Source organism: Ranitomeya variabilis, chromosome 5, assembly GCF_051348905.1.
Source record: "Ranitomeya variabilis isolate aRanVar5 chromosome 5, aRanVar5.hap1, whole genome shotgun sequence".
Classification (NCBI taxonomy): domain Eukaryota; kingdom Metazoa; phylum Chordata; class Amphibia; order Anura; family Dendrobatidae; genus Ranitomeya; species Ranitomeya variabilis.
The window spans coordinates 150,230,372-150,258,052 of NC_135236.1; the positions used below are offsets into that span (position 1 = coordinate 150,230,372).

The 27,681-nt window shown below is 46.1% G+C and overlaps 1 protein-coding gene across 1 annotated transcript in view; it reads left to right on the plus strand.

Annotated features, from left to right (window-relative positions):
- The first annotated feature begins 845 nt into the window (after positions 1–845).
- FAM174B (family with sequence similarity 174 member B) overlaps positions 846–27,681 on the plus strand; it is a 102,091-nt gene continuing 75,255 nt past the window's right edge. The window contains exon 1 of the mRNA XM_077263425.1: positions 846–1,308. Coding sequence (XP_077119540.1) covers positions 1,040–1,308 — 269 coding nt within the window. The 5' untranslated portion in view covers positions 846–1,039. The remainder of the gene's footprint in view (positions 1,309–27,681) is intronic.

Sequence of the window (27,681 nt, forward strand, 5' to 3'; positions counted from 1 at the left end):
GGGCTGTAATGAGGGTCCTGTCTGTGCCCACTATGGCTATCAGTGATGGCAGGGAGGGCTGTGATGAGAGTCCTGTTTGTGCCCACTATGGCTATCAGTGATGGCAGGGAGGGCTGTGATGAGGGTCGTCTGTGCCCACTATGGCTATCAGTGATGGCAGGGAGGGCTGTGATGAGGGTCCTGTCTGTGCCCACTATGGCTATCAGTGATGGCAGGGAGGGCTGTGATGAGAGTCCTGTCTGTGCCCACTATGGCTATCAGTAATAGCAGGGAGGGCTGTGATGAGAGTCCTGTCTGTGCCCACTATGGCTATCAGTGATGGCAGGGAGGGCTGTAATGAGGGTCCTGTCTGTGCCCACTATGGCTATCAGTGATGGCAGGGAGGGCTGTAATGAGGGTCCTGTCTGTGCCCACTATGGCTATCAGTGATAGCTGCCGGGAGGGCTGTGATGAGAGTCCTGTCTGTGCCCACTATGGCTATCAGTGATGGCAGGGAGGGCTGTAATGAGGGTCCTGTCTGTGCCCACTATGGCTATCAGTGATAGCTGCCGGGAGGGCTGTGATGAGAGTCCTGTCTGTGCCCCTATGGCTATCAGTGATGGCAGGGAGGGCTGTGATGAGGGTCCTGTCTGTGCCCCTATGGCTATCAGTGATGGCAGGGAGGGCTGTGATGAGGGTCCTGTCTGTGCCCACTATGGCTATCAGTGATAGCTGCCGGGAGGGCTGTGATGAGAGTCCTGTCTGTGCCCCTATGGCTATCAGTGATGGCAGGGAGGGCTGTGATGAGAGTCCTGTCTGTGCCCGCTTTCCTCTGCCCTCCCCTGTATTCCCTCATCTAATGGTTCGCTGCAACGTGGTGTAATAACCCTTCCGGGTTCCCGCTCCCATTTCCTGCAGTGTGTGCGGAGCTCCAGCCGAGAGCAGGATCGTGCAGCCGGGACTGGCGGGCACAGAGAGGGGCGGACACACGGGCACCGGCTGAGGTGGCACAGCTTCCAGTGCTCGTTCCCCCGCGCTGTGGTACTAGAGGGGGCAGAAGATGAGGGGCGTCCTGCAGAGCTGCGCTGTGTGCCTGCTGCTGTGTGCCGCCCTGGGCAGCGCCGTGTACAGGCGGGAGCAGGAGGAATCCCTCTCCCTCATGTCCAGTAATAGCAGCCTGCCCACTCCGGACACACAGGGCAACGACACTGCCAGGGTGACCCGCTTCAGCAACATAGGGCAGTACATGCCCACCATCAAGAGCGTCTTCATCTTCGTGTGCGGCTTCAGCACCTTCCTCATCGCCTGCCTCATCGTCAAGATATTCAGGTACTGTGAGCTGTAGGCTGGTATTGCCCGTCAGTGTACTGGTACTGCCCGTCAGGGTACTGTGAGCTGTAGGCTGGTATTGCCCGTCAGTGTACTGGTACTGCCCGTCAGGGTACTGTGTGCTGCAGGCTGGTACTGACCGTCAGGTACTGCAAGCTGCAGGCTGGTACTGACCATCAGGTACTGCGAGCTGCAGGCTGGTATTGCCCATCCGTGTACTGGTCCTGCCCGTCAGGGTACTGTGAGCTGTAGGCTGGTATTGCCCATCAGTGTACTGGTACTGCCCATCAGGTACTGCGAGCTGCAGGCTGGTACTGCCCGTCAGGGTACTGCGAGTCTGCAGGCTGGTATTGCCTGTCAGGGTACTGCGAGCTGCAGGCTGGTACTTGCGCGTCAGGGTACTGCGAGTCTGCAGGCTGGTATTGCCTGTCAGGGTACTGCGAGCTGCAGGCTGGTACTGACCGTCAGGGTACTGCGAGCAGCAGGCTGGTACTTGCGCGTCAGGGTACTGCGAGGTTTACCAGTGGGCAGCAGTGGCATGGGGCACAAGTTACTGTGAAGATGCCCATAGGTTTAATAAGCCGCCTGGCATCAATCCTTGGGTCTAATTATTCTTATCTTTGTTAATAGGGTCCCAACAAGTAGCAATGGGGCTCCATAGCCAAACACAGAATGTCATGCAAATGGGCCCAAACAGGAATCCTGGCCCACTGACCGATTGATTAGTTCTGTGTCCATCTTTAATCCGTATTTTATTTTTTTTTCTATCTATATGATGTACATAGAAAGTTAAGAAACTCTGTAAAACTTTGCTTTCCTTATGTTGTGCTGATCCTGAGTTACTGCCTGTGTTAGGACATGTTCACGTGTTCAGGATTTGCCTGTGGCAAGAGGATCCGCAGCAGCAGTCTGATTTAATGTGTCAGTGGATCTGCATGGGGTTTGTCATTCAATTGGACTGATCTGTGGCTTTTTCAGAACAATAATCGGCATTCCTTCTACTCTCAAATGAGTTTTTTATATTTTGCTCCGTAAACAAATATCTGCACAGTGTTTTCCAATGTATGTGTCGGAGGTATGAGGGCTTGTGTCTACGATCCGGGATAGCATCGTTTTGGATGTAGCTCATCCAAATGCGCTGTGTCAACAACGTTGCGTTTTACGATACAAGCACATGGATGGAATTTATAGAAATCCCGTGCCCACTGTGCTTCTATCTGACGCTGCGTAAACTCACCCACGGTGCTAGTTTACAATCCACAGCATGTCCGTTATCTCCAGCGGAGACGTTAGTCTGTGCAACAGAAATTTCCCCAATAGAAACGTATTGGATGCGATAAATCCACCCGGTTCAGCGAACACATGCGGATTCACCTGCAGGATTAGAACGTAGGAAAAATACGCTGCATCCTAAACGCTGCTACTTCCTCATCCTATTTGGGTGCATTGGATGCAGCATGTTACCACGTGCAGTTACAACTAGTTCAAACCTGAACGTCTGAATGGGGCCTTATACTTAAGAGCTGTAATCATAATTCTCGTGGTTGTTACTGTAAACAGTCATCTAGCTAGTGTGCAGATCAGCCAAACTACCAGTGAAATAGTTAATTTGTCAGATTACCGTACAATGCCAGCAGGATACACCGCATCGGATGAAGTTCTGTCGAAATACATTTACTGATTTTGGTGAATTGTGAATTTAGCTCTGGAGGATAAATATAAGTATACAGTTCAGATCCAGTAAATAAGTGATGAAATATATTTACAAAATATTTATTATTTTACTTTAGATGATGACTGTGATAGTTTTACAGTTGTGATTCTTGTAGTTATGTGTCTGCATACTCACTCATACATGCACTTGTACATTCATGTTCACCTTTACCTGCTGTGCTCACATATGGCGCAGACGTTGCCGGCACTGGACCCCTATCCTGTGGACCCCTATATAGACACACCAACCACGGCTTAGGGAAGTCAGCTGTCAGATGAGAACTTCCATCCCTAAGGACTGGACCTGTAGATCTCTAGCAGATGTCTTGTGTTGCCTTCAACAGGGTTCATACTAAAGATCACTAAAAGTACACAAACTTGCTAATGTAGGGGTCATTAGAGTTCAGTGTGAGTGCGTGTGCATGGCTGCAGCATCTGGGATGGAAACAATACATCCATGTATACATTTCTATATACAATGCCTAGTTATAGTTAGCTTAATCCTAATTAATAAACCTCTATTAAACTCTGAGCGTATTACTAAAGGGAATGCGTCACTAGTTTTTTTAAAAGAAAAATTTCAATTTCAAGTCACATTTTTCATTGGATGTACAGTAAATATTTTTATGCCCCAAAGAAAACCGAAAGTATTCTATTAGTGATACCTTTAATGGATAACCAGAATAAATATATTTGCAAACTTGCATCCCTTTATCTGGAAAGTTTCTAAATGAATAAGTTAAGAGTGCATAATTTAAGTTACACAAGGAGACTTGTGCATGGTGAAGATGGGGTGATGCCTCCCAAAAAGAAGCCCAGGTGTTAAAATTTGTTGGTTTTTTTTGGAGGTGTTGTGGGAGACGAGTTATGGCTTAGTGATCTGGAGTGGGTCTGGTGGAGGTGTGAAGGGTTTCCATGTAGTCAGTCATTGAGTCCTTTTATCAAAGACCTAAGCACCCTTCTCAGCCTGAATTCCCAGCCTTCCATGCCCTTCAGACATTTTGTATTGAGAATAAAAATGAGAAATCTTGTAATTTTCACAGTGGCCACTGGAGCCATTCTGCCTCCATACTTGTTTCAGGAAATCCACATGTGTGATATCAGCCTCATGAGGCCGGCCTCACACTCAGCGTATCAAAATACGGTCCGTTTTTTACGGCCGTAATACGCAGAACAGTCCCCAAAATAGTGATCCGTATGTCATCCGTAGGCAGGGTGTGTCAGCGTATTTTGCGCATGGCATCCTCCGTATGTAATCCGTATGGCATCCGTACTGCGATATTTTCTCGCAGGCTTGCAAAACCGACATCTAATGGATTTATGTGCCTAAATGTTCTTTAAAACATATATACAGTATATATATATATATATATATATATATATATATATATATATATATATATGTATGTGTGTCATTGAGACACATATATATTTATTCTGTATTTATATTTAATTCAGCGCGTTATATGTGAAAAGCCGGTAATTCAATTGCCGGCTTTTCAATTCTCCTTCCCAAACCCGACATGATATGAGACATGGTTTACATGCAGTAAACCATCTCATATCCCCTTTTTTTTTGCATATTCCACACTACTAATGTTAGTAGTGTGTATGTGCAAAATTTGGGCGCTGTAGCTGGTAAAATAAAGGGTTAAATGGCGGAAAAAATTGGCGTGGGCCTAGAGAGGGTCCATGGTTATTGGCCCCCCCTGGCTACAAACATCTGCCCCCAGCCACCCCAGAAAAGGCACATCTGGAAGATGCGCCTATTCTGGCACTTGGCCACTCTCTTCCCACTCCCGTGTAGCGGTGGGATATGGGGTAATGAAGGGTTAATGTCACCTTGCTATTGTAAGGTGACATTAAGCCAGATTAATAATGGAGAGGCGTCAATTATGACACCTATCCATTATTAATCCAATTGTATGAAAGGGTTAAAAAAACACACATTATTAAAAAGTATTTTAATATTATTTTATATTATTTTAATATTTTATTGCTCTCTCAATCCACCTGAAGACCCTCGCTCTGAAAAATAATAAACCAACAATATACATACCTTCAGATGATCTGTCACGTCCCACGAAGTAAATCCATCTGAAGGGGTTAAATCATTTTACAGCCAGGAGCTGTGCTAAAGCACTTGCTCCTGCCTGTAAACCCCGGGTACTGAAAGGAAAGCAGTTTGATCTGTACTTACCTTGAGTTGCGGTGAGGCGCCCTCTGCTGGATGTCCTCATATGAACTCGAGCGTGGGAACTTTTCCAAGGCTCCAGTTCATGAGGACATCCAGCAGAGGGCGCATCACCGCAACTCAAGGTAAGTACAGATCATCCTGCTTTCCTTTCAGTACCCGGGGTTTACAGGCACGAGCGAGTGCTTTAGCACAGCTCCTGGCTGTAAAATGATTTAACCCCTTCAGATGGATTTACTTTGTGGGACGTGACAGATCATCTGAAGGTATGTATATTGTTGGTTTATTATTTTTCAGAGCGAGGGTCTTCAGGTGGATTGAGAGAGCAATAAAATATTAAAACAACCTGTGTGTTTATTTCATTAAAATACTTTTTAATAATGTGTGTGTGTTTTTTTAACCCTTTCATACAATTGGATTAATAATGGATAGGTGTCATAATTGACGCCTCTCCATTATTAATCTGGCTTAATGTCACCTTACAATAGCAAGGTGACATTAACCCTTCATTACCCCATATCCCACCGCTACACGGGAGTGGGAAGAGAGTGGCCAAGTGCCAGAATAGGCGCATCTTCCAGATGTGCCTTTTCTGGGGTGGCTGGGGGCAGATGTTTGTAGCCAGGGGGGCCAATAACCATGGACCCTCTCTAGGCTACTAATATCTGCCCTCAGTCACTGGCTTTACCACTCTGGCGGAGAAAATTGCGCGGGAGCCCACGCCAATTTTTTTCCGCCATTTAACCCTTTATTTTACCAGCTGCAGAGCCAAAATTTTGCACATACACACTACTAACATTAGTAGTGTGGAATATGCAAAAAAAAAAGGGATATGAGATGGTTTACTGTATGTAAACCATGTCTCATATCATGTCGGGTTTGTGAAGGAGAAATGAAAAGCCGGCAATTGAATTACCGGCTTTTCACTAACACCGCTGCGTATTTCTCGCAAGTCACACTGCTGGTCCGTGTGGAATCCGTATTTTTCTCGCCCCCATAGACTTTCATTGGCGATTTTTTTTGCGCAATACGGTGACAAACGCAGCATGCTGCGATTTTCTACGGCCGTACAAGACCGTATATTACGGATGCGTAATATACGGCAGATAGGAGCTGGGCCATAGAGAATCATTGGGCCGTGTGTAATGTCTATTTTACGGACGTAGTTTATGCGCTCATACGTCCGTAAAACTCGCTAGTGTGAGGCCGGCCTTAGGCTGATTCACACCCTACTGTGAATGGTGGGTCCTGTGTTATCAGCTGGGTATAGAGGTATTAGAATTCTTTCACACTAGCGTCGTACTTGGCCCGTCGCAGAGCGTCGGGCCGACGTACCGACGCTAGCAGTGAATGCGCCGCACAACGGGAGCAGCGGATGCTGTTTTTCCACGCATCCGCTGCCCCATTGTGAGGTGCGGGGAGGTGGAGGCGGAGTTCCGGCCGCGCATACACGGTCGGAAATGGCGGTCCATCGGCGGCAAAAAACGTTACATGGAACGTTTTTTGCAGCCGACGGTCCGCCACAACACGGCGCAACCGTCGCACGATGGTTGTGACGTGTGGCAATGCGTCGCAAATGCGTCGCTAATGATAGTCAATGGTGAAAAAACGCATCCTGCAAGCACTTTTGCAGGATGCGTTTTTTCGCCAAAACAACGCATTGCGACGTATTGCAAAAAACGCTAGTGTGAAAGTACCCTTACCTGTCAATGTTATCCTGCCTGTGAAGATAATGAGCCTGCCGAAAACTCTTCCTGAAAGAACAGGAAATATGCTTCTTGCATAGCCCCGTGGACCATGTGAAAATTGCAAGGTTACTTATTTTATGTTATAATAAAGACTGATCGGCAGTGCTGGGACTTGATGCGAGTTTCTTGCATTGAACTCGCAACTGTGACCCCGGCCTTAAGCAGCAGAAGGGACACTGAATAGCTGTCAATCAAGCTGGGTGGGTAAAGATTGTTCAACTTTCAGAAAGGATCATAGAGCCATTCTGAGATGATTTCTCAAAGTAAATACATCAGTAGCATCAGGTCTAAGATCTTTTTACTAATGTTTGAAACCTATAAGTGTTTCTCCCAGATAAAGTTGTGGCTTCTAAAACATCAATGGATGTCCATGTATTTAAACCTATAGTAATATTGTCAAAAATCACGATATACTTAATACTAATCGTGTACTTGTATGTAGTAGACTATATAGCTCATCAGAAATAAGAAAATAGATATATATATCAAAAAGATCAAACTTTATTAAATATACTATACAGTAAACAATATCATATATCAAAAATACGTGAGATACACGGGGGACAATCAAAGACAAAAAAGACTAAAACAGCAGGGCTGCACAAAGATATCAGCACCCCTATAGATGCTGCACATCTCCTATCTTCACAGAATAGACAATCAGATGACCCCAAAGATAAAAGTCTAAGGGGGTCAGATTGGGAGACGTTGGTGGCCATTCAACTGGCCCACGACGACCAATGCACTTTCCAGGAAATTGTTCATGGAGGAATGCTCAGACCTGACATCCATAATGTGGTGGTGCACCATCTTGCTGGAAAAACTCCGGGAACGTGCCATCTTCAGTGCATAAAGAGGGCAACACATCATCATGTAGCAATTTCCGATATCCAGTGGCATTGAGGTTTCCATTCATGAAGAATGGCCCCACTATCTTTGTACTCCTGAAGACAATTGTCTATGCTGTGAAGATACGAGATGTGCAGCATCTCCAACAATGGATACTGGAAGCCTGTGCTAGCATTTCTTCTGTGGTGTTGCTATCAGCATGTCAAGAATGGGAGAAGAGGGTTGTATTAACAATCCAACACAATGGGCAGCACTTTGAACACATTTTAGGGTATGTGCACACGTTCAGGATTTCTTGCAGAAATTTCCTGAAGAAAACCGGAAATTTTCTGCAAGAAATCCGCATTTTTTTTTTTGCGTTTTTTTTCCGTTTTTTTTGCGTTTTTTTAACATTCTGCAAGCGTAATTAGCTTGCAGAATGCTAAAGTTTTCCAAGCGATCTGTAGCATCGCTTGGAAAACTGACTGACAGGTTGGTCACACTTGTCAAACATACTGTTTGACAAGTGTGACCAACTTGTTACTATAGATGCTGCTTTTGCAGCATCTATAGTAAAAGATAGAACGTTTAAAAATAATAAAAAAAATAAAAAAAATGCTTATACTCACCCGCAGACATCAGATCTCCTCACCGGCGTCCATTCCTATAGCTGATGTGTGCGCGCAGGGCCTTCCATGACGTCACGGTCACGTGAGCGGTCTCGACCAATCACAGGACAGTGACGTCATTCGGCAAGGTCCTTCTCCGCACACCAGCTACAGGAACCAGCCAGCGTGCAGCACAGAGGCGGGAACACTGCGCTGGACATCGAGGGTGAGTATAGGACTGTTTTTTATTTTATTTCTTATTTTTTGACCACTTGTATGGTGCCCAGTGCGTGGAGGAGAGTTTCCTCTCCTCCACCCTGGGTACCAACCGCACATAATCTGCTTACTTCCCGCATGGTGTGCACAGCCCCGTGCGGGAAGTAAGCAGATCAATGGACCCCTAGGTGTGCGGAATCCCCGCAATTCCGCATTTTTAATGAACATGTTGCTTTTTTTTCCGCTATGCGATTTTTTCGCGGAAAAAATCGCAACATTTGCACAAAAAATGCGGAATACACTGTAAATAATAGGAGGCATATGTAAGCGTTTTTTTCGCGTTTTTATCACGTTTTTATAGCGAAAAAACGCGAAAAAAACGCTAAAAATCCTGAACGTGTGCACATGGCCTTATAAGTGGTCATAAACTTGTAAATAACTCATGAAAGAAAATTCATTAAAACCAAGAACACCATTGTTTTTCTTGTGAAAATTCTCAATAAGTTTGATGTGTCACATGACCCTCTTCGAATTGGAAAAAATAAAGTTGGATCCAAAATGGCCACCATGGTCACCACCCATCTTGAAAAGTTTTCCCCCTCCCATACACTAATGTGCCACAAACAGGAAGTTGATATAACTAACCATTCCCATTTTATTTAGGTGAATCCATAGAAATGGGCCACCCGGACTTACCTGTGGAGCGATCCGGTCCGATGGGTGTGGCAGGTCCTGGTCTGATGCCTCCCATCTTCTTGCAATGCCGCTCTCCTGCTTGCTTCATTGCTCCCTGGCATCGCACTCCTGCATAGGCGTACTTATCTGCCCTGTTGAGGGCAGAGTAAAGTACTGCAATGCACAGGCGCCGGGCCTCTCTGACCTTTCCCAGCACCTGCACACTGCAGTACTTTGCTCTGCCCTCAACAGGGCAGATAAGTACGCCTATGCAGGAGTGCGATGCCGGGGAGCAATGAAGCAACAGTAGGGCGGCATCGTAAGAAGATGGGAGGCGCCAGACTTGGACCTGCGACACCCATCAGACCAGACGGTACCGGACCTCTGCGGTGAGCCCGCATCAAAGCCGGGACATGTCAGCTGTTTTGAACAGCTGACATGTGCCCGCAATAGGTGCAGGCGGAATCGCGATCCACCTGCACCTTTTAACTAGTTAAATGCCGCTGTCAAACTCTTGACAGCGGCATTTAATAAGCGCTTCCGGCCATCGGGCTGGAAATGCGCGCACCGCTGACCCCCGTCACGTGATCAGGGGTCATCGGTGTGTTGACATAACAACCAGAGGTCTACTGAAGACCTCTATGGTTGTGATGCCAGATTGCTGTGAGCGCAACCCTGTGGTCGGCGCGCATAGCAAGCCTGTAATTAAGCTACATAGGAGCGATCTGAGCATTGCTTCTATATAGCAGAGCCGCTCGTGCTATGGCAGCTTCTAGCGTCACATGGAGACTATTGAAGCATGGCAAAAGTAAAAAAAAGGTTTTTAAAAATATGAAAAAAATAAAAAAATATATAAAAGTTTAAATCACCCCCCTTTCGCCCCATTGAAAATAAAACAACATAAAATCAAACATACACATATTTGGTATCGCCGCTTTCAGAATCACCCGATCTATCAATAAAAAAAATGATAAACCTGATCGCCAAGCGACTCAGCGAGAAAAAAATTCAAAACGCCAGAATTACGTTTTTGGTCGCCACGACATTACATTAAAATACAATATCGGGCGATCAAAAGATCGTATCTACACCAAAATGGTATCATTAAAAACGTCAGCTTGGCGCACAAAAAATAAGCCCTCGCCTGACCCCAGATCATGAAAAATGGAGACACTAAGGGTATCGGAAAATTGCACAATTTTTTTTTTTAGCAAAGTTTGGAATTTTTTTTACCACTTAGATAAAAAATAATCTAGACATGTTTGGTGTCTATGAACTCGTAATGACATGGAGAATCATAATGGCAGGTCAGTTTTAGCATTTAGTGAACCTAGCAAAAAAGCCAAACAAAAAACAAGTGAGATTGCACTTTATTTTTGCAATTTCACCGCATTTGGAATTTTTTTCCCATTTTCTAGTACACGACATGGTAACACCAATGATGTCGTTAAAAAGTACAACTTGTCCTGCAAAAAATAAGCCCTCACATGGCCATATTGACAGAAAAATAAAAAAGTTATGGCTCTGGGAAGGAGGCGAGCGAACGAAAACGCAAAACCGAAAAAAGCTCGGGGGTTAAGGGGTTAAAAGGGTTGTCTGCTCCAAATCGATAAGTCTGCAGTAACTTTGTGTGACTGCAGACTTACGAAACCCCCGGATTCATACATACTGGAGGGTATGTATGAGTCGTATATACTCTTGGTCAGTGGGCACGGCCGCGGTTCCATACCCTTGGTAAAGTGTATGGAAGAGAGAGTATGTATAAGGCCGGTGTCCCACTTGCAACTGCAGTGCGAGAGACTCGCTCGATTCTCTTGCATCAGTACCCAGCACTGCCACCGGCACATGGGACCGGAGCGTTCAGCTGCATAGAAATACATGCAGCCACACGCTCTGGTCCTGAGTGCCGGCGGCAGTGCTGGGTATTGAGGAGAGAGACTCGTGCGAGTTTCTCACATTGCCGTTACAAGTGGGACACCGGCCTAAGGCTGGGTTCACACTGCGTTAAAGCAGCCCGTTCAACACATGCGTTAAACGGGCTGCGTTAACGCAAGTGCTGAAATTCGCTCGCGCTAGCAGTGACGGACCTGGAAACGCTGCAGTCTGCGACCCAGGGTCCGTCACTCAATGACGGCACATCGCTAGCGCACGCCAATTTATGGGCGTGCGCTAGCGATGCGCCAGAAATAGGGGATAATGGTGGCGTTAACGGACTGCGTTACACCACGTTATGCCGCGGTGTAACGCAGTCTGTCTAACGGACTGCCAGAATGTTATGTGAACCCAGCCTTATACATACATACGCTCTGGTCCCAGCTCAGAAACCAGTAAATGCCCGCAGCGCATAGTGCGTGTGCTGGGGGATTCATAAGTCTGCAGTCACACAGAGCGACTGCAGGTTTATCGGTTTGCACCCTTTTAATAAGTGACATATCTGTAAATTCAGTGTTTCACAAACCTGCTAACAGATTCCCTATTAATAGAAGACGACAAGCTGAGAAGTTCTGCTTGCAGGGCCATAGAGAATGCCTTGGCTGGAGTGGGCTCCTATTGACTGTAAGTGAAAGCTCTGTAATACTTAGGGTATGTTTCCACGGTCAGGAAACGCTGCTTGTTTGACGCTGCGCAGAGCTCCAGCGTCAAACAAGCAGCGTCCAGATGTTCCAGCATAGTGGAGGGGATTTTATGAAATCCCGTCTCCACTATGCGTGGAAACCCGCACGCGGCGGCCCTGCGACTCCGGACATGCTGCGCGTCTTTTCAGATCGCAGCATGTCCGTACACCTTGTGGGGACGCTGCGTCAGGCATATCACAGGGCCCTATGGGACAGAGCGATCATCCCGGATGTGAAGAGTTAACACATCCGGCATGATCGCGTCCCAGAAAGGGGGCGGGGCTTAGCGCAGAGCGGCTTCGCCGCTGCGGCGATACCGCCGGCCATCCTGAACGTGGAGACATAGCCTTATGCCATGTTCCCCCTGCAGATAATGTGATTACTATCAAACTATTCAGTTTGGAGCACAAGAGTTTTAATCTTAACAGAGTTTGCCACTTTTAAGGGAACCTGTCACACCGTTTTTTCAATATGAGGTAAAAATAGTGTTCAATAGGGCCTGAGCTGTGCTGGGCAATAGTGTCTTTATTATCCCCTGATTCCCCACCTTTGCTGCCAAAATACCTTAGTAAAGTCGCCGTTTTCGGCTGTCAATCACGCAGGTCTGGTCAAAAGGGCGTGGTGAAATGGCTGTTTCTCCCCCACCTCTTGCTTATCTTCCCGGCGTTGGCGTAGTGTTTTGCGCATGCGTAACAGCCGAATGCACTGCGCAATGGCAAAAAAGTGCTCTATCTGTGTTATTCAGAGGGTTATCGGTGGGGGCGGCCATCTTCCTGAGGCCGCGCGTGCGCAGATGGAGTGCTCTGCTTCCCGGGGCTTCAGGAAAATGGCCGCCGCGATCTCCATCTGCGCACGCGCGGCATCCCGCGACCATTTTCCTGAAGCCCCGGGAAGCAGAGCACTCCATCTGCGCATGCGCGGCCTCAGGAAGATGGCCGCCCCCATGATAAACCTCTGACTAACACAGATCGCGCACTTTTTTTGCCGTTGCGGAGTGCATTCGGCTGTTGCGCATGCGCAAAACACTACGCCAACGCCGAGAAGATAAGCAAGAGGTGGGGGAGAAACAGCCATTTCACCACGCCCTTTTGACCAGACCTGCGTGATTGACAGCCGAAAGCGGCGACTTTACTAAGGTATTTTGGCAGCAAAGGTGGGGAATCAGGGTATAATAAAGACGCTATTGTCCAGCACAGCTCAGGCCCTATTGAACACTATTTTTACCTCATATTGAAAAAACGGGGTGACAGGTTCCCTTTAAATAAGTGAACCGCAAGCTTTTCCCTTAAATCAGCACTGCACCTTTTTTATTTCACCTTTGGAATGATATGACTAATGTTTGCTCCTTGTCCCCTGTAAAGTATCGCACTTACCAGCTGCCTTCTTCTACCGACACTGCTACTGCCCCGTTCCGCTACCTTGTGACTGTCGCTCCTGATTGGCCAGAAATCAGAGGTAACGGTCAGAAGCTCTCAGTGTAAGGCCAGGGGCAGACCTAATGTATCAAAATACGGTCTGTTTTTTACGGCCGAGATACGCAGAAAAGTTCCTGAACAGTGATCCATATTCAATGCGAGGATGCGATTATTTCTCCAAAAATTACCTGTGTTATCCATACAGCGAGATTTTCTCGCCAGATCGCAAAATGGACATAGAATGGATCCATGGGCTCAAATATTCGTGAAAACATATACAGTCTATATATATATATATATATATATATATATATGTCAGTGAGACCCATACCATATATACTCGAGTTTAAGCCGCCCTGAGTATAAGCCGACCCCCCCTAATTTTGCCACAAAAAACTGGGAAAACTTAATGACTCGAGTATAAGCCTATGGTGGAAAATGCAGCAGATACCGGTAAATGTCAAAAGTAAAAATAGATACCAATAAAAGAAAAATTAATTGAGACATCAGTAGGTTAAGCGTTTTTGAATATCCATATTGAATCAGGAGCCCCATATAATGCTCCATAAAGTTTATGATGGCCCCATAAGATGCTCCATATTAAAATATGCCCCATATAATCCTGCATAAAGGTTAATAATGGACACATAAGATGCTCCATAGACACATTTGCCCAGTATAATGCTGCACAAATCTTGATTATGGCCCCATAAGATGCTGCATAAAGACATTTGCCCCATATAGTGCTGCACAAACCTTGATTATGGCCCCGTAAGATGCTCCATACAGACACTTGCCCCATAAAATCCTCCACAAACGTTAATTATGGCCCCGTAAGATGCTCCATAAAGATATTTGTGCCATATAGTGCTGCACAAACGTTGATTATGGCACCATAAGATGCTCCATAGACACATTTGCCCAATATAATGCTGCACAAATGTTGATTATGGCCCCATAAGATGCTCCATAAAGATATTTGCCCCATATAATGCTGCACAAACCTTGATTATGGGCCCATAAGATGCTCCATACAGACACTTGCCCCATATAATGCTCCACAAACGTTAATTATGGCCCCATAAGATGCTCCATAAAGATATTTGCCCCATATAATCCTGCACAAACATTGATTATGGCCCCATAAGATGTTCCATACAGACACTTGCCCCATTTGCTGTTGCTGCGATAAAAAAAAAAATCACATACTCACCTCTCCGTCGCTCAGGCCCCCGGCACTTTCAATATTCACCTGACTTCGTTCCGGCGCTGCTCCATCTTCAGCGTCTTCTGCACTGACGTTCAGGCAGAGGGCGCGCACCAACCATGTCACCGCGCCCTCTGACCTCAGCGTCACTGCAGAAGACGCTGAAGACGGAGCGGCGCCGGAACGAGGAGCAGGTGAATATCTCGCAGCGCTGCGCTCCCCTCCCCGTTATACTCACCAGCTCCTGGCACTGTGCAGTCCCTGCTTCCCCGGCGCCGCAGCTTCTTCCTGTACTGAGCGGTCACCGTTACTGCTCATTACAGTAATGAATATGCGGCTCCACCCCTATGGGAGATGGAGCCGCATATTCATTACTGTAATGAGCGGTACCATGTGACCGCTCAGTACAGGAAGAAGCTGCGGCGTCAGGGAAGCAGGGACCTGCAGGGACCACGCCAGGAGCAGGTGAGTATAATTAGACAGCCCCCGCTCCCCCTCCCCTGCTGACTCTGGGTATGACTCGAGTATAAGCTGAGAGGGGGACTTTCAGCCCCCCAAAAATGGGCTGAAAATCTCGGCTTATACTCGAGTATATACGGTATATATATTTATATTTAATACAGAGCTAGATAGCAGAAAAGCCGGTAATTCAATTGCCGGCTTTTGTTATCTCCTTATCAAACCCGACAGGATATGAGACATGGTTTACATATAGTAAACCATTTCATATCCCTTATATTTTTACATATTCCTCACTAATAATGTTAGAAGTGTCTGTGTGTAAAATTTGGGAGCTCTAGGTGTTAAAATAAAGGGTTAAATCACGGAAAAAACTGGCGTGGACTCCTGTGCAATTTTCTCTGCCAGAGTGGGAAAGTCAGTGACTGAGGGCAGATATTAATAGCCTAGAGAGGGACCATGGTTATTGGCCCTTTCCTGGCTTAAAACATCTGCCCCCAGCCACCCCAGAAAAGGCACATCTGTTAAATGCGCCTACTCTTGCACTTAGCCTCTCTCTTCCCACTCCCGAATAGCGGTGGGATATGGGGTAATAAAGGGTTAATGTCACCTTGCTAATGTAAAGTGACATTAAGCCTGGTTAATAATGCAGAGATGTCAATAAGACACCTATCCATTATTAATTTATTTTAGCTATTCTATTCTAACCTGTCAGTGTGATTTTACTGTACACCGCACTGAATTACCGGCTTTTCTATAGAACCCCCGATGCGTATTTCTCGCAAGTCACACGCATGGTCCGTGTGTAATCTGTATTTTTCTCTCCCCCCCATAGACTTTCATTGGCGGATTTTTGTAGGAATACGCTAACAATCGCAGCATGCTGCGATTTTCTCAGCCTGTAAAATATGGCCGAGAAATATGCGGCTGATGGAAGCTGCCCCATAGAGAAATATTGGTCCGTGTACAATGCGTTGTTTTTGCCTCTCTCGTGCATCCGTATTCCTCTCTAGTGTGACCCCGGCCTAAGTCTGTCAGACTCTCATAGACTTCCATTGAGTAGTGACTTCTGGATCACCCAGCAATCGCTGGAGAGATGTGCAAGGTCACAAACTGCTGGAGACCGAACGGAGCGGTGCCGAGAACAGAGGAAGATGGCGGCTGGTAAGTGGAATGCTGAGGGCAGAGACCATGCATGAGTGATGCCACTGTGGCAGTGAAATAAAAACTCTGGAGTGGTGTTTTAATGTAAAAGAACAAAATCAGATAGTACCCTGCCTGCCCTAGGTCCATCACCGGCTCTCCACCACTGCTCGCGTCTCAGTGTTTTGGCAGCAGTAGTGACTTCACGTTGACAGGTCACATCACCACTGCAGCCAATCACTGAGCTCAGGAACTCGATCAATGTAGACAGCATGAGCCACTGAGCTCAGTGATTGGCTGCACTGGTGGTCTGAGCTATTGATGCTATGTCACTGCTGCAGTGTAAGCACTGAGATGGGCGTCGGAGATCCCGGACTGCGCCTGGAGAGGACGAGTATGAGTCTGTTATCTTACATTACAGGAAATGTTTGCAGTCCACATTTCTAGGTGTTTAACCTTCCCGATCAGGTATTTCTGCATTACTGACATTGTGCCTAGGCTGGGCAGGTGGCACTGCTCGTCTAGTGTGTACTGCTGCTTATATAGGACTGACACAATGTCACTGGAGGCAGGTAAAGCTGACTACGCTCAGATTGCCGCCATTTACCGTCAATGAGTCTTGTGATTTAGTGCTGCGCAGGCAGAGCGTCTGATGGGTAGCGTTACTGTAGTAATGGTGAGATCCGTATCTGCTGCATTCTCTCTGACTCTTTATTTGCCCTTTGTCACGAGACACACGCTGTACCGTCTGCTATAATGTAGTGCATTCATCGTCTCCCCACATGGAATTTCTCATGTTATCCACAAAGCTTTTAGCTTAGTAGTGGCACACGTGTAACAATCATAAGTGTTACTGGGCTAAGGCCTGGCATTAGAGACGGCGGATGCTGTGCAATCTTGTATGTGAGGACATCATGCTGCACCCGAATAAAGAGATTACCGTCCCGTTAGGCTACTTTCACACTAGCGTCGTGCACTGCACGTCGCAATGCGTCGATGTGGAGAAAAAACACATCCTGTAAAGTTGTCCGCAGGATGCGTTTTTTCCCCATAGACTAACATTACCGACGCATTGCGACGCAGTGCCACACGTTGCAACTGTCGTGCGACGGTTGCGTCGTGTTTTGGCGCACCGCCGCCACAAAAAACGTTACATCTAACTTTTTTTGTGCGTCGGGACCGCTATTTTCGACCGTGCATGCGCGGCCGAAACTCCGCCCCCTCCTCCCCGGACCTTACAATGAAGCAGCAGAAGCGTCTTAAGACTGCTTCCGCTGCCAACGTCGGGCATTTTCTTCACAGTTTGCGTCGGTACGTCGGGCCGACGCAGTGCGACGGCCCCGTACCGACGCTAGTGTGAAAGCAGCCTAAGAGAGCAAGTCCGCTACCTCCATCTTCGGATGGTGGCGTTTAGAAAGCAAACATGGAGGTTCTGATTATGAGCCGTAGGGCTTACTCAGACGGCAGTGATTTCCACGTATGAGAAAGACGGACTGATTATTCTGATCAGACTGTGATGTACGTGGAGAGGAACAAAAAATGTTTCTGACAGTCTGTGAAAATATGAGTGCAGTCTGATTTGTATTTTTTTTTCTCTGACCCATTGACTTGCATTGACGATATCAGACATGTCTCCAATATTTCCTGCTGACCACTTGGTCCAACCACGGAAAAAATCGGACATGTGCAAAGCCCCATAGATACAAATTCTAGCTGAAAAATACGATAGCACTCATACGAGAAAATCAAATGTGTGGTCGGGCCCTTACTGTTCTTTTGTGGCAGACTTCTTCTCTTACAGAACGCTGTAGGCTGCAGCCGATCAGTGAGTGATGATTGGCTGCAGCAGTCATGTGACTTAACAATGTCATGTGGCCGCCAGGGAACATGGTGCTGCGATGTAAAGAAGAGCACCAGTCTGGAAGTTAAATATGCAATGGTATTTTTATTTTTTTTTCATATGGCAGCACTGGACAATCTATCTGGTGAGGCCGGTGTGCCAAAATGGATAAAAAACATCCTAATATTAAGATAAACATTTTATGAGTCCAGCTAGATTAAGGCTAGGGCTGCGTAGCGACAAGTGTCATGCATCAATAATTCTCTGAAAAGTTGTGCTGAGCAGTGTGAGATCTCCGCAGCAGCAGTGTGGAGGGACGCTGAGGCGCTATCAGTCAGGCTAGGCGGGTGAAAAATATCTTAAACATTCATAAAGAACTATTACAGAGCCATGCTACTATGGATTTTCAAAGTAAATACACCGGCTTCGTAAGCTCTGAGAGATCTATTTATTATTCTGCCGACAAATCCACTTTAATCTCATGTGTTGTACATAAAATTCATAAGCCGCAGAAACGATGGGGCCGTGTGCAGAGTAGGAGGTCATCCTACTGCGTCTCCAAATGCAAGACTTATATCTGAAAGGCCATATGGACAACACATTGGGAGAAGATCACGTAAACCTCTTTCTGCTGGAAAACCTATGTACTCTGCAGTGTTATCTGGATCTTCAGCTGCAGGTGTTTACATGGAAGATCACATATGGAGCCACGTTGTTATTTTTTTAATTGCTGTTTTTTTAATAATATACAGTACATGTGATTTAATGGTATTGTCATCATAAACCTCTATGTGTATTCATGTGATATGCCGTAAATGCCTCATAGGTGTGTTTCTTTATAATGAATGGAGAGAGCAGTGTGTCTACCTCTCCATAGTGTACAGCCCTTGCTTGTTTGCTTAGGCCAGAAGGTGGCTTACCAGGTTAGGCCAGTCTCACACGTCCAGATAATTCCGGTACCGGAAAAAATCGGTACCGGAGTTATCCGTGTCCGTGTGTCCGTGAGCTCACGTAGGTCATCCGTGTGGCACACGTGCGGCAGCCGTGTGCCGCCTGGGTACCACAAGGACCGTGCAGGAGAGACAGCGCTAAAGTTTAGCGCTGTCCCCTGCATCGTGCTGAAGCCGCGATTCATATCTTCTGTGCAGCAGCGTTTGCTGTAAAGAAGATATGAATAATCCATTTTTTTAGTGGTATTTCGTGTTTAAACTAAAGCTCCATGTCCCCACCCCCTGTGCGCCCCCCCGCTGTTCTGAAAATACTCACCCGGCTCCCTCGTTGGCTGTCGCTGCTTCCTGTCCTGGCCGCACCTTCTACTGTATGCAGTCACGTGGGGCCGCTCATTTACAGTAATGAATATGCGGCTCCACCCCTATGGGAGGTGGAGCCGCATATTCATGACTGTAATCGGCAGCCCCACGTGACCGCATACAGTAGAAGGTGCGGCCAGGACAGGAAGCAGCGACAGCCAACGAGGGAGCCGGGTGAGTATTTTCAGAACAGCGGGGGGGCGCACAGGGGGTGGGGACATGGAGCTTTATTTTAAACACGAAATACCACTAAAAAAATGGATTATTCATATCTTCTTTACAGCAAACGCTGCTGCACAGAAGATATGAATCGCGGCTTCAGCACCATGTGGGGGGGACAGCGCTTACTGGAGCGCTGTTTCCTGCACGGCACACGGAGAACGTCCGTGTGCGGTACGTGTTTTACACGGACCCATTGACTTTAATGGGTCCGTGTAATACGTGCGCTCCCACGAACACTGACGTCTCCGTGTTTGGCACACGGAGACACGGTCCGCAAAAAATCAATGACATCTGCACAGATGCATTGATTTTAATGTGTCTACGTGTGTCAGTGGCTCCGGTACGTGAGGAAACTGTCACCTCACGTACCGGAGCCACTGACGTGTGAAACCGGCCTTACTGTGGAGTCCAACATCGTCATGTGGAAGAGAGATGTAGGTCACATCATATGACTATTCCATTCAGTGTCGGACTGGGGTGACAAGGGCCCACCAATAACATTGACTTTGGGGGGGCCCACTTTTCACCTGCATGCAAATATTATACTACCTTTGTTCACAAATTTACCTATATCTGTATATAATAATAAACTGGGTAGTAAGGTAAATGAATGATGAGATGCTGCCTTTTTCTGTACAGAGTGAATCAAGTGAATTATGCCAAGTACTGCCCATACAGTAGGGTTGGGGGCCCAGATCTACACAGGGGCCCACCGGCGGGTTACCCTGTGGGCCAGTCCGAGCCTGAGTCCATTAATTCTTTAAGGACTGGGTGAGTTTCTATTTTTGCACTTTTTTTTCTCCTTCTTCCAAGAGTCATTGGCACACTGCGAACGCCGCGGATGGCAGTCATAAGTCAACATGAGCAAATATCGTCAGATACCTACTTATTTGGCTTGCTAAGGGTATGTGTCCACGTTCAGGATTGCATCAGGATTTGGTCAGGATTTTTCATCAGTATTTGTAAGCCAAAACCAGGAGTGGAACAAATAGAGGAAAAGTATAACAGAAACATATGCACCACTTCTGCATTTATCACCGACTCCTGGTTTTGGCTTACAAATACTGATGAAAAATCCTGACCAAATCCTGATGCAATCCTGAACGTGGACACATACCCTAATAGCGCTTACCGAATAGTTGCATATGTGCAGCAGCCATGCACTATCACTATATAGAGCAGACTCAGGAGTTGAGCCTGATCTATGCAACACAGGTGCTGGCTTCATGGCATAGTCAGTACCCAAAAGTAACTGATGCGATCAGAGCCGTCTCAAAAATGACAGCTTCAACATGGCAGTTGTTACTTATAACCAGACATGAGCGAATATAATCGGCTCCCTCCTTATTTGGCTCGCTAATAAAGCTTACCGAATAACTGCAGCGGGAACCCGGATATCTGGAGCGCTCCAATAATCAGGTGTCCGGCGCCGCAGCTGCATGTGTCATGGCTGTATGACAGTCACAAAACACAGCTCTCCATGCATGTATTGTGACTGTCACACAGCCGCGACACATGCAACTGCAGCGCCGGACAGCTGATCATCGGGAGCGCTCCAGGTATCCGGGTTCTCGCTGCAGCTATTCGGTAAGCGCTATTAGGCTATGTGCACACGTTGCTGATTTGACTGTGGAATTTTCTGTGCAGATTCTGCATTTCTTGGCAGAAAACGCAGGTCAGAATCTGCGCCTTTTTTTGGTATGTGCACACGTTGCAGATTTTTGTGCAAATTTCTTCCTTTTTTTTACCCCTGCAGATTTCTATTATGGAATGGGTGCAGAAACGCAGCAGATCTGCACAAAAAATTGACATGGTCCTTTTTTGAATCTGCTGCTTTTTCTGTGCAAATTTTTCTGCACCATCAGCACAGCGGTTTTTTTTGCCATTGATTTACATTGTACTGTAAATCACTTACAGATCTGCAGCGTTTCTGCGCTGAAAAAAAGCTGCAGATCTACAGGAAATCTGCAACGTGTGCACACACCCTTAGCAAGAAAAATAAAGAGGGAGACGACTATATTCGCTCATGTCTAGCCATAAGTAACATCTGCCATGTTGAAGCTGTCATTTTTGATAGTGCCATTTAAAAGACAGCTCTGATCGCATCAGTTACTATGGGTGCTGACTATGCCATGAAGCCAGCACCTGTGTTGCATGGATCAGGCTCAACTCCTGAGTCTGATCTTCAGGCTGGGATCACACATGCGAGAAATACGGCCGAGTCTCACATGTTAATACCTGACATTGCCGCCGTTACTCAGGAGCGGAGCGTGAGGCCGCATAGCAATACATGCAGCCGCACGCTCTGCTCCTGAGTGACGGCGGCAATGCCGGGTATTTACATGCGAGACTCGGCCGTCTTTCTCGCATGTGTGATCCCGGCCTTATAGTGATAGTGTACGGCTGCTGCACATATACAGTCACCTCTAGGTGAGGCATAGGGAATTATATTTTCTTAATGTTTCACTGCTTATGATAAACACAGGTTCCATTTATATCACATTTGCTCTGCAGATGTGGTGAGCAGAGGCTTTGCTATCATGTCATTTTGATACAGACTTGGAGAAAACAATGGCTATAAACCCGCACTGCCAGAGGTCCAATATATGATGGGAGACCAAGGTTGTTTGCATGCGATTGGTTTTTGTCAACGCGTTTCGAGGTGTTCAAGCCTCTTCATCAGGACAAACCACATCCAAACACCCTTGGTTTCCCATCATATAGTGGACCTCTGGCAGTGCGGATTTATATCCACCCAAGTTTGGATCTTCTCATTTATGGTGGATCCTCAGCAGCCTATTGTAACGAGCTAATACAGGGGTTGTGACTGTCACAACCCCATCAGGTGAGCAAATCCGGCTTTTTACTTTTTCTCTTTAAACCAGATAAGACCCTATTTCACTCACTGTCATTCTAGCTGTTACTTTACTCATCATGTAATTTTGCACATTCCAAACCTATAGAAAAAGCTGACAGCACTCACTATACTGGGGTGCTCATTCCAGGTCCAAGGAACCCTCTTGGGGAAATCCAGCAATCAAAAAAGAATGAACAGCGCCGCATCCAGGTGTAGTAGTAGAAAAAAAGCCTTTATTCCGCCATAGAAAAATACAACGTTTTGATCAAAGGTAGATCTTTGTCAAGTATACAAAATGGTACACAGGGCTGGCCTTACATAGTGTGGAGCTACAGCAAGCACCAATCACCTTCAGGTCACAGCCCACTCATACAAGATATTAACAAAAAATGTAAACAACAAACATCAGAAATACAGATGATCCATATCAATTCAATATACAACATCATAATGTGCATAATCAATAAATACCTGCAAACCACATATACCTGAGAATGGCCCAATCGTACTCTCTTTCAAAAAAGGCGCCAGATAGTCTATAGTTCGGGGGGGATCACTAATCCATGATCTTCTCACACCATGACCCGAATAGGCGTGCCTAAAAACACCAATCCTGTGTATTATAATACGGCGGCTGAGCTACGCACACATCACCCCACGGCGTCACTGGTGTGCGACTGACAGCCAGGCCACGTCATACACCAGAGACTACCAGCCAGCACGCAGCCTTGCATAACCACCGGAAGAGGCACCGCTACACATCTAGAACAAGGCCCCACCCGTCAATCACGCAACACCCACGTCACAAGATGGCGTCACCAGTCACCTGACCGGATCACATGTGCACCCAGGATGCACCGCAGACCCATGGGTGCATATAAATTACTCAGAAAGACCCCACCATACCGTGCAGGCGCATTACTTTACTGAAGGGAGACCGCTCCTCTGTGTATTAATGCCCATCTCCATAGTAACAGAGAAACACAGGAGAAAATAGAAAAAAAAAGGCAGCCAGCGTATTACTTCTTTTCATAATATCACAGGCAATTTGTACAATCGTCAGACCATTACTAGAAAGTAAATGTATATATAGAACATTACAAATGGTCTTCTCAATATTTATTATTTGTTATATTCTAGATCAAGGAATATGTAGCTCTAAAAAAATACCAATAACACAAAAAATATAAAAAATACATGAAGTCAAGGGGCAGGGGGAGAGAGATAGTGAACAGTATCTTAAACGATTTTCAATAAAAAAAAAAAAAAAGTGCATCAAACGCAACTATTGATGTGTGCGTAGCTCAGCCCCAGTATTATAATAGCGCACACAGGATTGGTATTTTTAGGGACGCCTATCCGCGTCATGGTGTGAGAAGATCAAGGATTGGTGATCCCCCCGGACTATAGAACTATCTGGCGCCTTTTTTGAAAGAGAGTACGATTGGGCCATTCTCAGGTATATGTGGTTTGCAGGTATTTATTGATTATGCACATTATAATGTTGTATATTGTAATAGATATGGATCATCTGTATTTCTGATGTCTGTTATTTACATTTTTTATTAATGTCTTGTATGACTGGGCTGTGACCTGAAGGTGATCGGTGCTTGCTGTAGCTCCACACTATGTAAGGCCAGCCCTATGTACCATATTGTATACTTGACAAAGATCTACCTTTGATCGAAACGTATTTTTCTATGGCGGAATAAAGGCTTTTTTTCTACTACTACACCTGGATGTGACGCTTTTCATTCTTCTTTGATTGCTGTAATTTTGCACATTGTCCATTCCTTCATCATGGGTCTTCATTGGGCAGGACACAGATTTGAGTGGTGGGTCGGACACCATTTTTAGGTCTATGTGGGAGATGAGGGTTCACTTGCGTAACGGGTGGTGCTCCTTTCCGACAACTGGAAGGGAGAAACCGCAAGGGATTTGTAAGATCTGGATTTCAGAGTGGTGCTGATGTTGCATTTTAATCGACATTGGTGGCATCAACAAGCAAGGAAAAATTCTCCTTACATCTTTTTATTTGCTGTCTCTCTAGGTCAAGAAAATTATTTTGCCAAAAATAAGGCAGACCATCATTTGCTTTTTGGCAATATTGTAAGTGTTTTTTGTTTGCCCTCTCTGGCTCTTGTCTGATAATCTCAGAGGGCCAAGTATTTTATTTTTTTGCACAGCTCATTTGTAGGACAACAAAGCATGAAATTGCTCTTTGCTTTTGGATGCGGACATGACCGGTTGGTGATTAGGAGATGGTGCGTTTTGCAGCTGTTGTACTTTACAATGTAAATGTATCCTTGTCCTAAAAACAAACAGTTCTTATCTTCTGAAAAATGTTTCTTTGTGCATCACAAGTTACAAAAGCTCCAATTTACTTACAGGACGTGTTGGGGGTGTGGGGAATAGCAGCTTTATCTGACACTAGATGGTGGCCCGATTCTAACGCATCGGGTATTCTAGAATATGTATGTCCACGTAGTATATTGCCCAGCCACGTAGTATATTGCCCAGCCATGTAGTATATTGCCCAGTGACGTAGTATATTGCCCAGCCCACGTAGTATACAGCACAGAGCCACGTAGTATATTGCCCAGTGACGTAGTATATTGCCCAGTTCCATTGTATATTGCCCAGTGACGTAGTATACAGCACAGAGCCACATAGTATATTGCCCAGTTACATAGTATATTGGCCAGCCATGTAGTATATTGCCCAGTGATGTAGTATACAGCACAGAGCCACGTAGTATATTGCACAGCCCATGTAGTATATTGCCCTGCTATGTAGTATATTGCCCAGCCACGTATGACACAGGTTAAAAAAATAAAAAATAAACATACTCACCTTCCGCTGGCGCGTTGTAGCTGTGTCGCCTGTGTCGGGTGCAGCCGGCAGTTTCCGGTCCCAGGCTGTGATGACGTTGCGGTCACGTGACCGTGTCGCGGTCACATGACCATGACGTCACGGCAGGTCCTTTCAGCGCAGGCACGCAGGACTTGTGATGACGTCGCGGTCACATGACCGTGACGTCATGGCAGGTCCTTCTGCCAGACCATCCATGCACCGGAACGTGCCAGTTGCATCGCGAGGAGCGGGAAAGTCGGCGTAGGTGAGTATATAATCATTTTTTTTTTATTATTATTATTATTTTTAACATTAGATGTTTTTACTATTGGCGCTGCATAGGCTGCGTCAATAGTAAAAAACTTGGTCACACAGGGTTAATAGCGGCGGTAACGGAGTGCATTACCCGCGGCATAACGCGGTCCGTTACCACCTGCATTAACCCTGTGTGAGTGGAGGGGTGTATGCGGGCGCCGGGCAGTGAGTGCGGGGGAGTAAGGAGCGGCCATTTTGTTCCGGACTGTGCGCGTCGCTGATTGGTTGCGGCAGCCATGACAGGCAGCTGCCGAGACCAATCAGCGAACGAATAACCGTTACAGACAGACAGACAGAAGGACAGACAGACGGAAGTGACCCTTAGACAATTATATAGTAGAGATAAGTGCTTGTGTGCTTTTCATCCTGGTCTATTTTACTCAGTGCATAACTTTATGTCATGTGTATCTGTTGTATCAAGACCAAAGTTTGTCAGTATCATGTTTTTTTATCTCTGAAGTTGTGAGGTTAAATACTTCCCCAGAAATGGCTAGATTTGGATCCTTGAAAGGTTTTCCCATATTAGACATTGATGACATCCACAGGATGCATCATAAATATCTTGGTGATGGGGGTTTCTACTTTTGGGTCCCATAACTATTCTAGGTATAAGGTATAAAAGACTGCAAGTCTGATGGAACAGGACATACAGTTGTAGGTAACATTCCTGGCTTCCTCGGTTTTGTACTAAAAAAGTCAGTGGGCCATATTTATCAAAACCAAACTGTCTAATTCTTGGTGCAAATTTTTACTGCGCAGTTCTTCAATGCTCCAAATTTATCAAAATGTTTCATGGTGTTTGATTAAAACCTGTCTCATTTAAAGGGAACCTGTCACCCCCCTCAGGCGTTTGAAACTAAAAGAGCCACCTTATACAGCACAAATGCTGCATTCTGTCAAGGTGGCTCTTCTAGTTACAGTGGGGCAAAAAAGTATTTAGTCAGTCAGCAATAGTGCAAGTTCCACCACTTAAAAAGATGAGAGGCGTCTGTAATTTACATCATAGGTAGACCTCAACTATGGGAGACAAACCGAGAAAAAAAATTCCAGAAAATCACATTGTCTGTTTTTTTATCATTTTATTTCCATATTATGGTGGAAAATAAGTATTTGGTCAGAAACAAAATTTCATCTCAATACTTTGTAAAATATCCTTTCTTGGCAATGACAGAGGTCAAACGTTTTCTGTAAGTCTTCACAAGGTTGCCACACACTGTTGTTGGTATGTTGGCCCATTCCTCCATGCAGATCTCCTCTAGAGCAGTGATGTTTTTGACTTGTCGCTTGGCAACACGGACTTTCAACTCCCTCCAAAGGTTTTCTATAGGGTTGAGATCTGGAGACTGGCTAGGCCACTCCAGGACCTTGAAATGCTTCTTACGAAGCCACTCCTTCGTTGCCCTGGCGGTGTGCTTTGGATCATTGTCATGTTGAAAGACCCAGCCACGTTTCATCTTCAATGCCCTTGCTGATGGAAGGAGGTTTGCACTCAAAATCTCACGATACATGGCCCCATTCATTCTTTCATGTACCCGGATCAGTCGTCCTGGCCCCTTTGCAGAGAAACAGCCCCAAAGCATGATGTTTCCACCACCATGCTTTACAGTAGGTATGGTGTTTGATGGATGCAACTCAGTATTCTTTTTCCTCCAAACACGACATGTTGTGTTTCTACCAAACAGTTCCAGTTTGGTTTCATCAGACCATAGGACATTCTCCCAAAACTCCTCTGGATCATCCAAATGCTCTCTAGCAAACTTCAGACGGGCCCGGACATGTACTGGCTTAAGCAGTGGGACACGTCTGGCACTGCAGGATCTGAGTCCATGGTGGCGTAGTGTGTTACTTATGGTAGGCCTTGTTACATTGGTCCCAGCTCTCTGCAGTTCATTCACTAGGTCCCCCCGCGTGGTTCTGGGATTTTTGATCACCGTTCTTGTGATCATTCTGACCCCACGGGGTGGGATTTTGCGTGGAGCCCCAGATCGAGGGAGATTATCAGTGGTCTTGAATGTCTTCCATTTTCTAATTATTGCTCCCCCTGTTGATTTCTTCACTCCAAGCTGGTTGGCTATTGCAGATTCAGTCTTCCCAGCCTGGTGCAGGGCTACAATTTTGTTTCTGGTGTCCTTTGACAGCTCTTTGGTCTTCAACA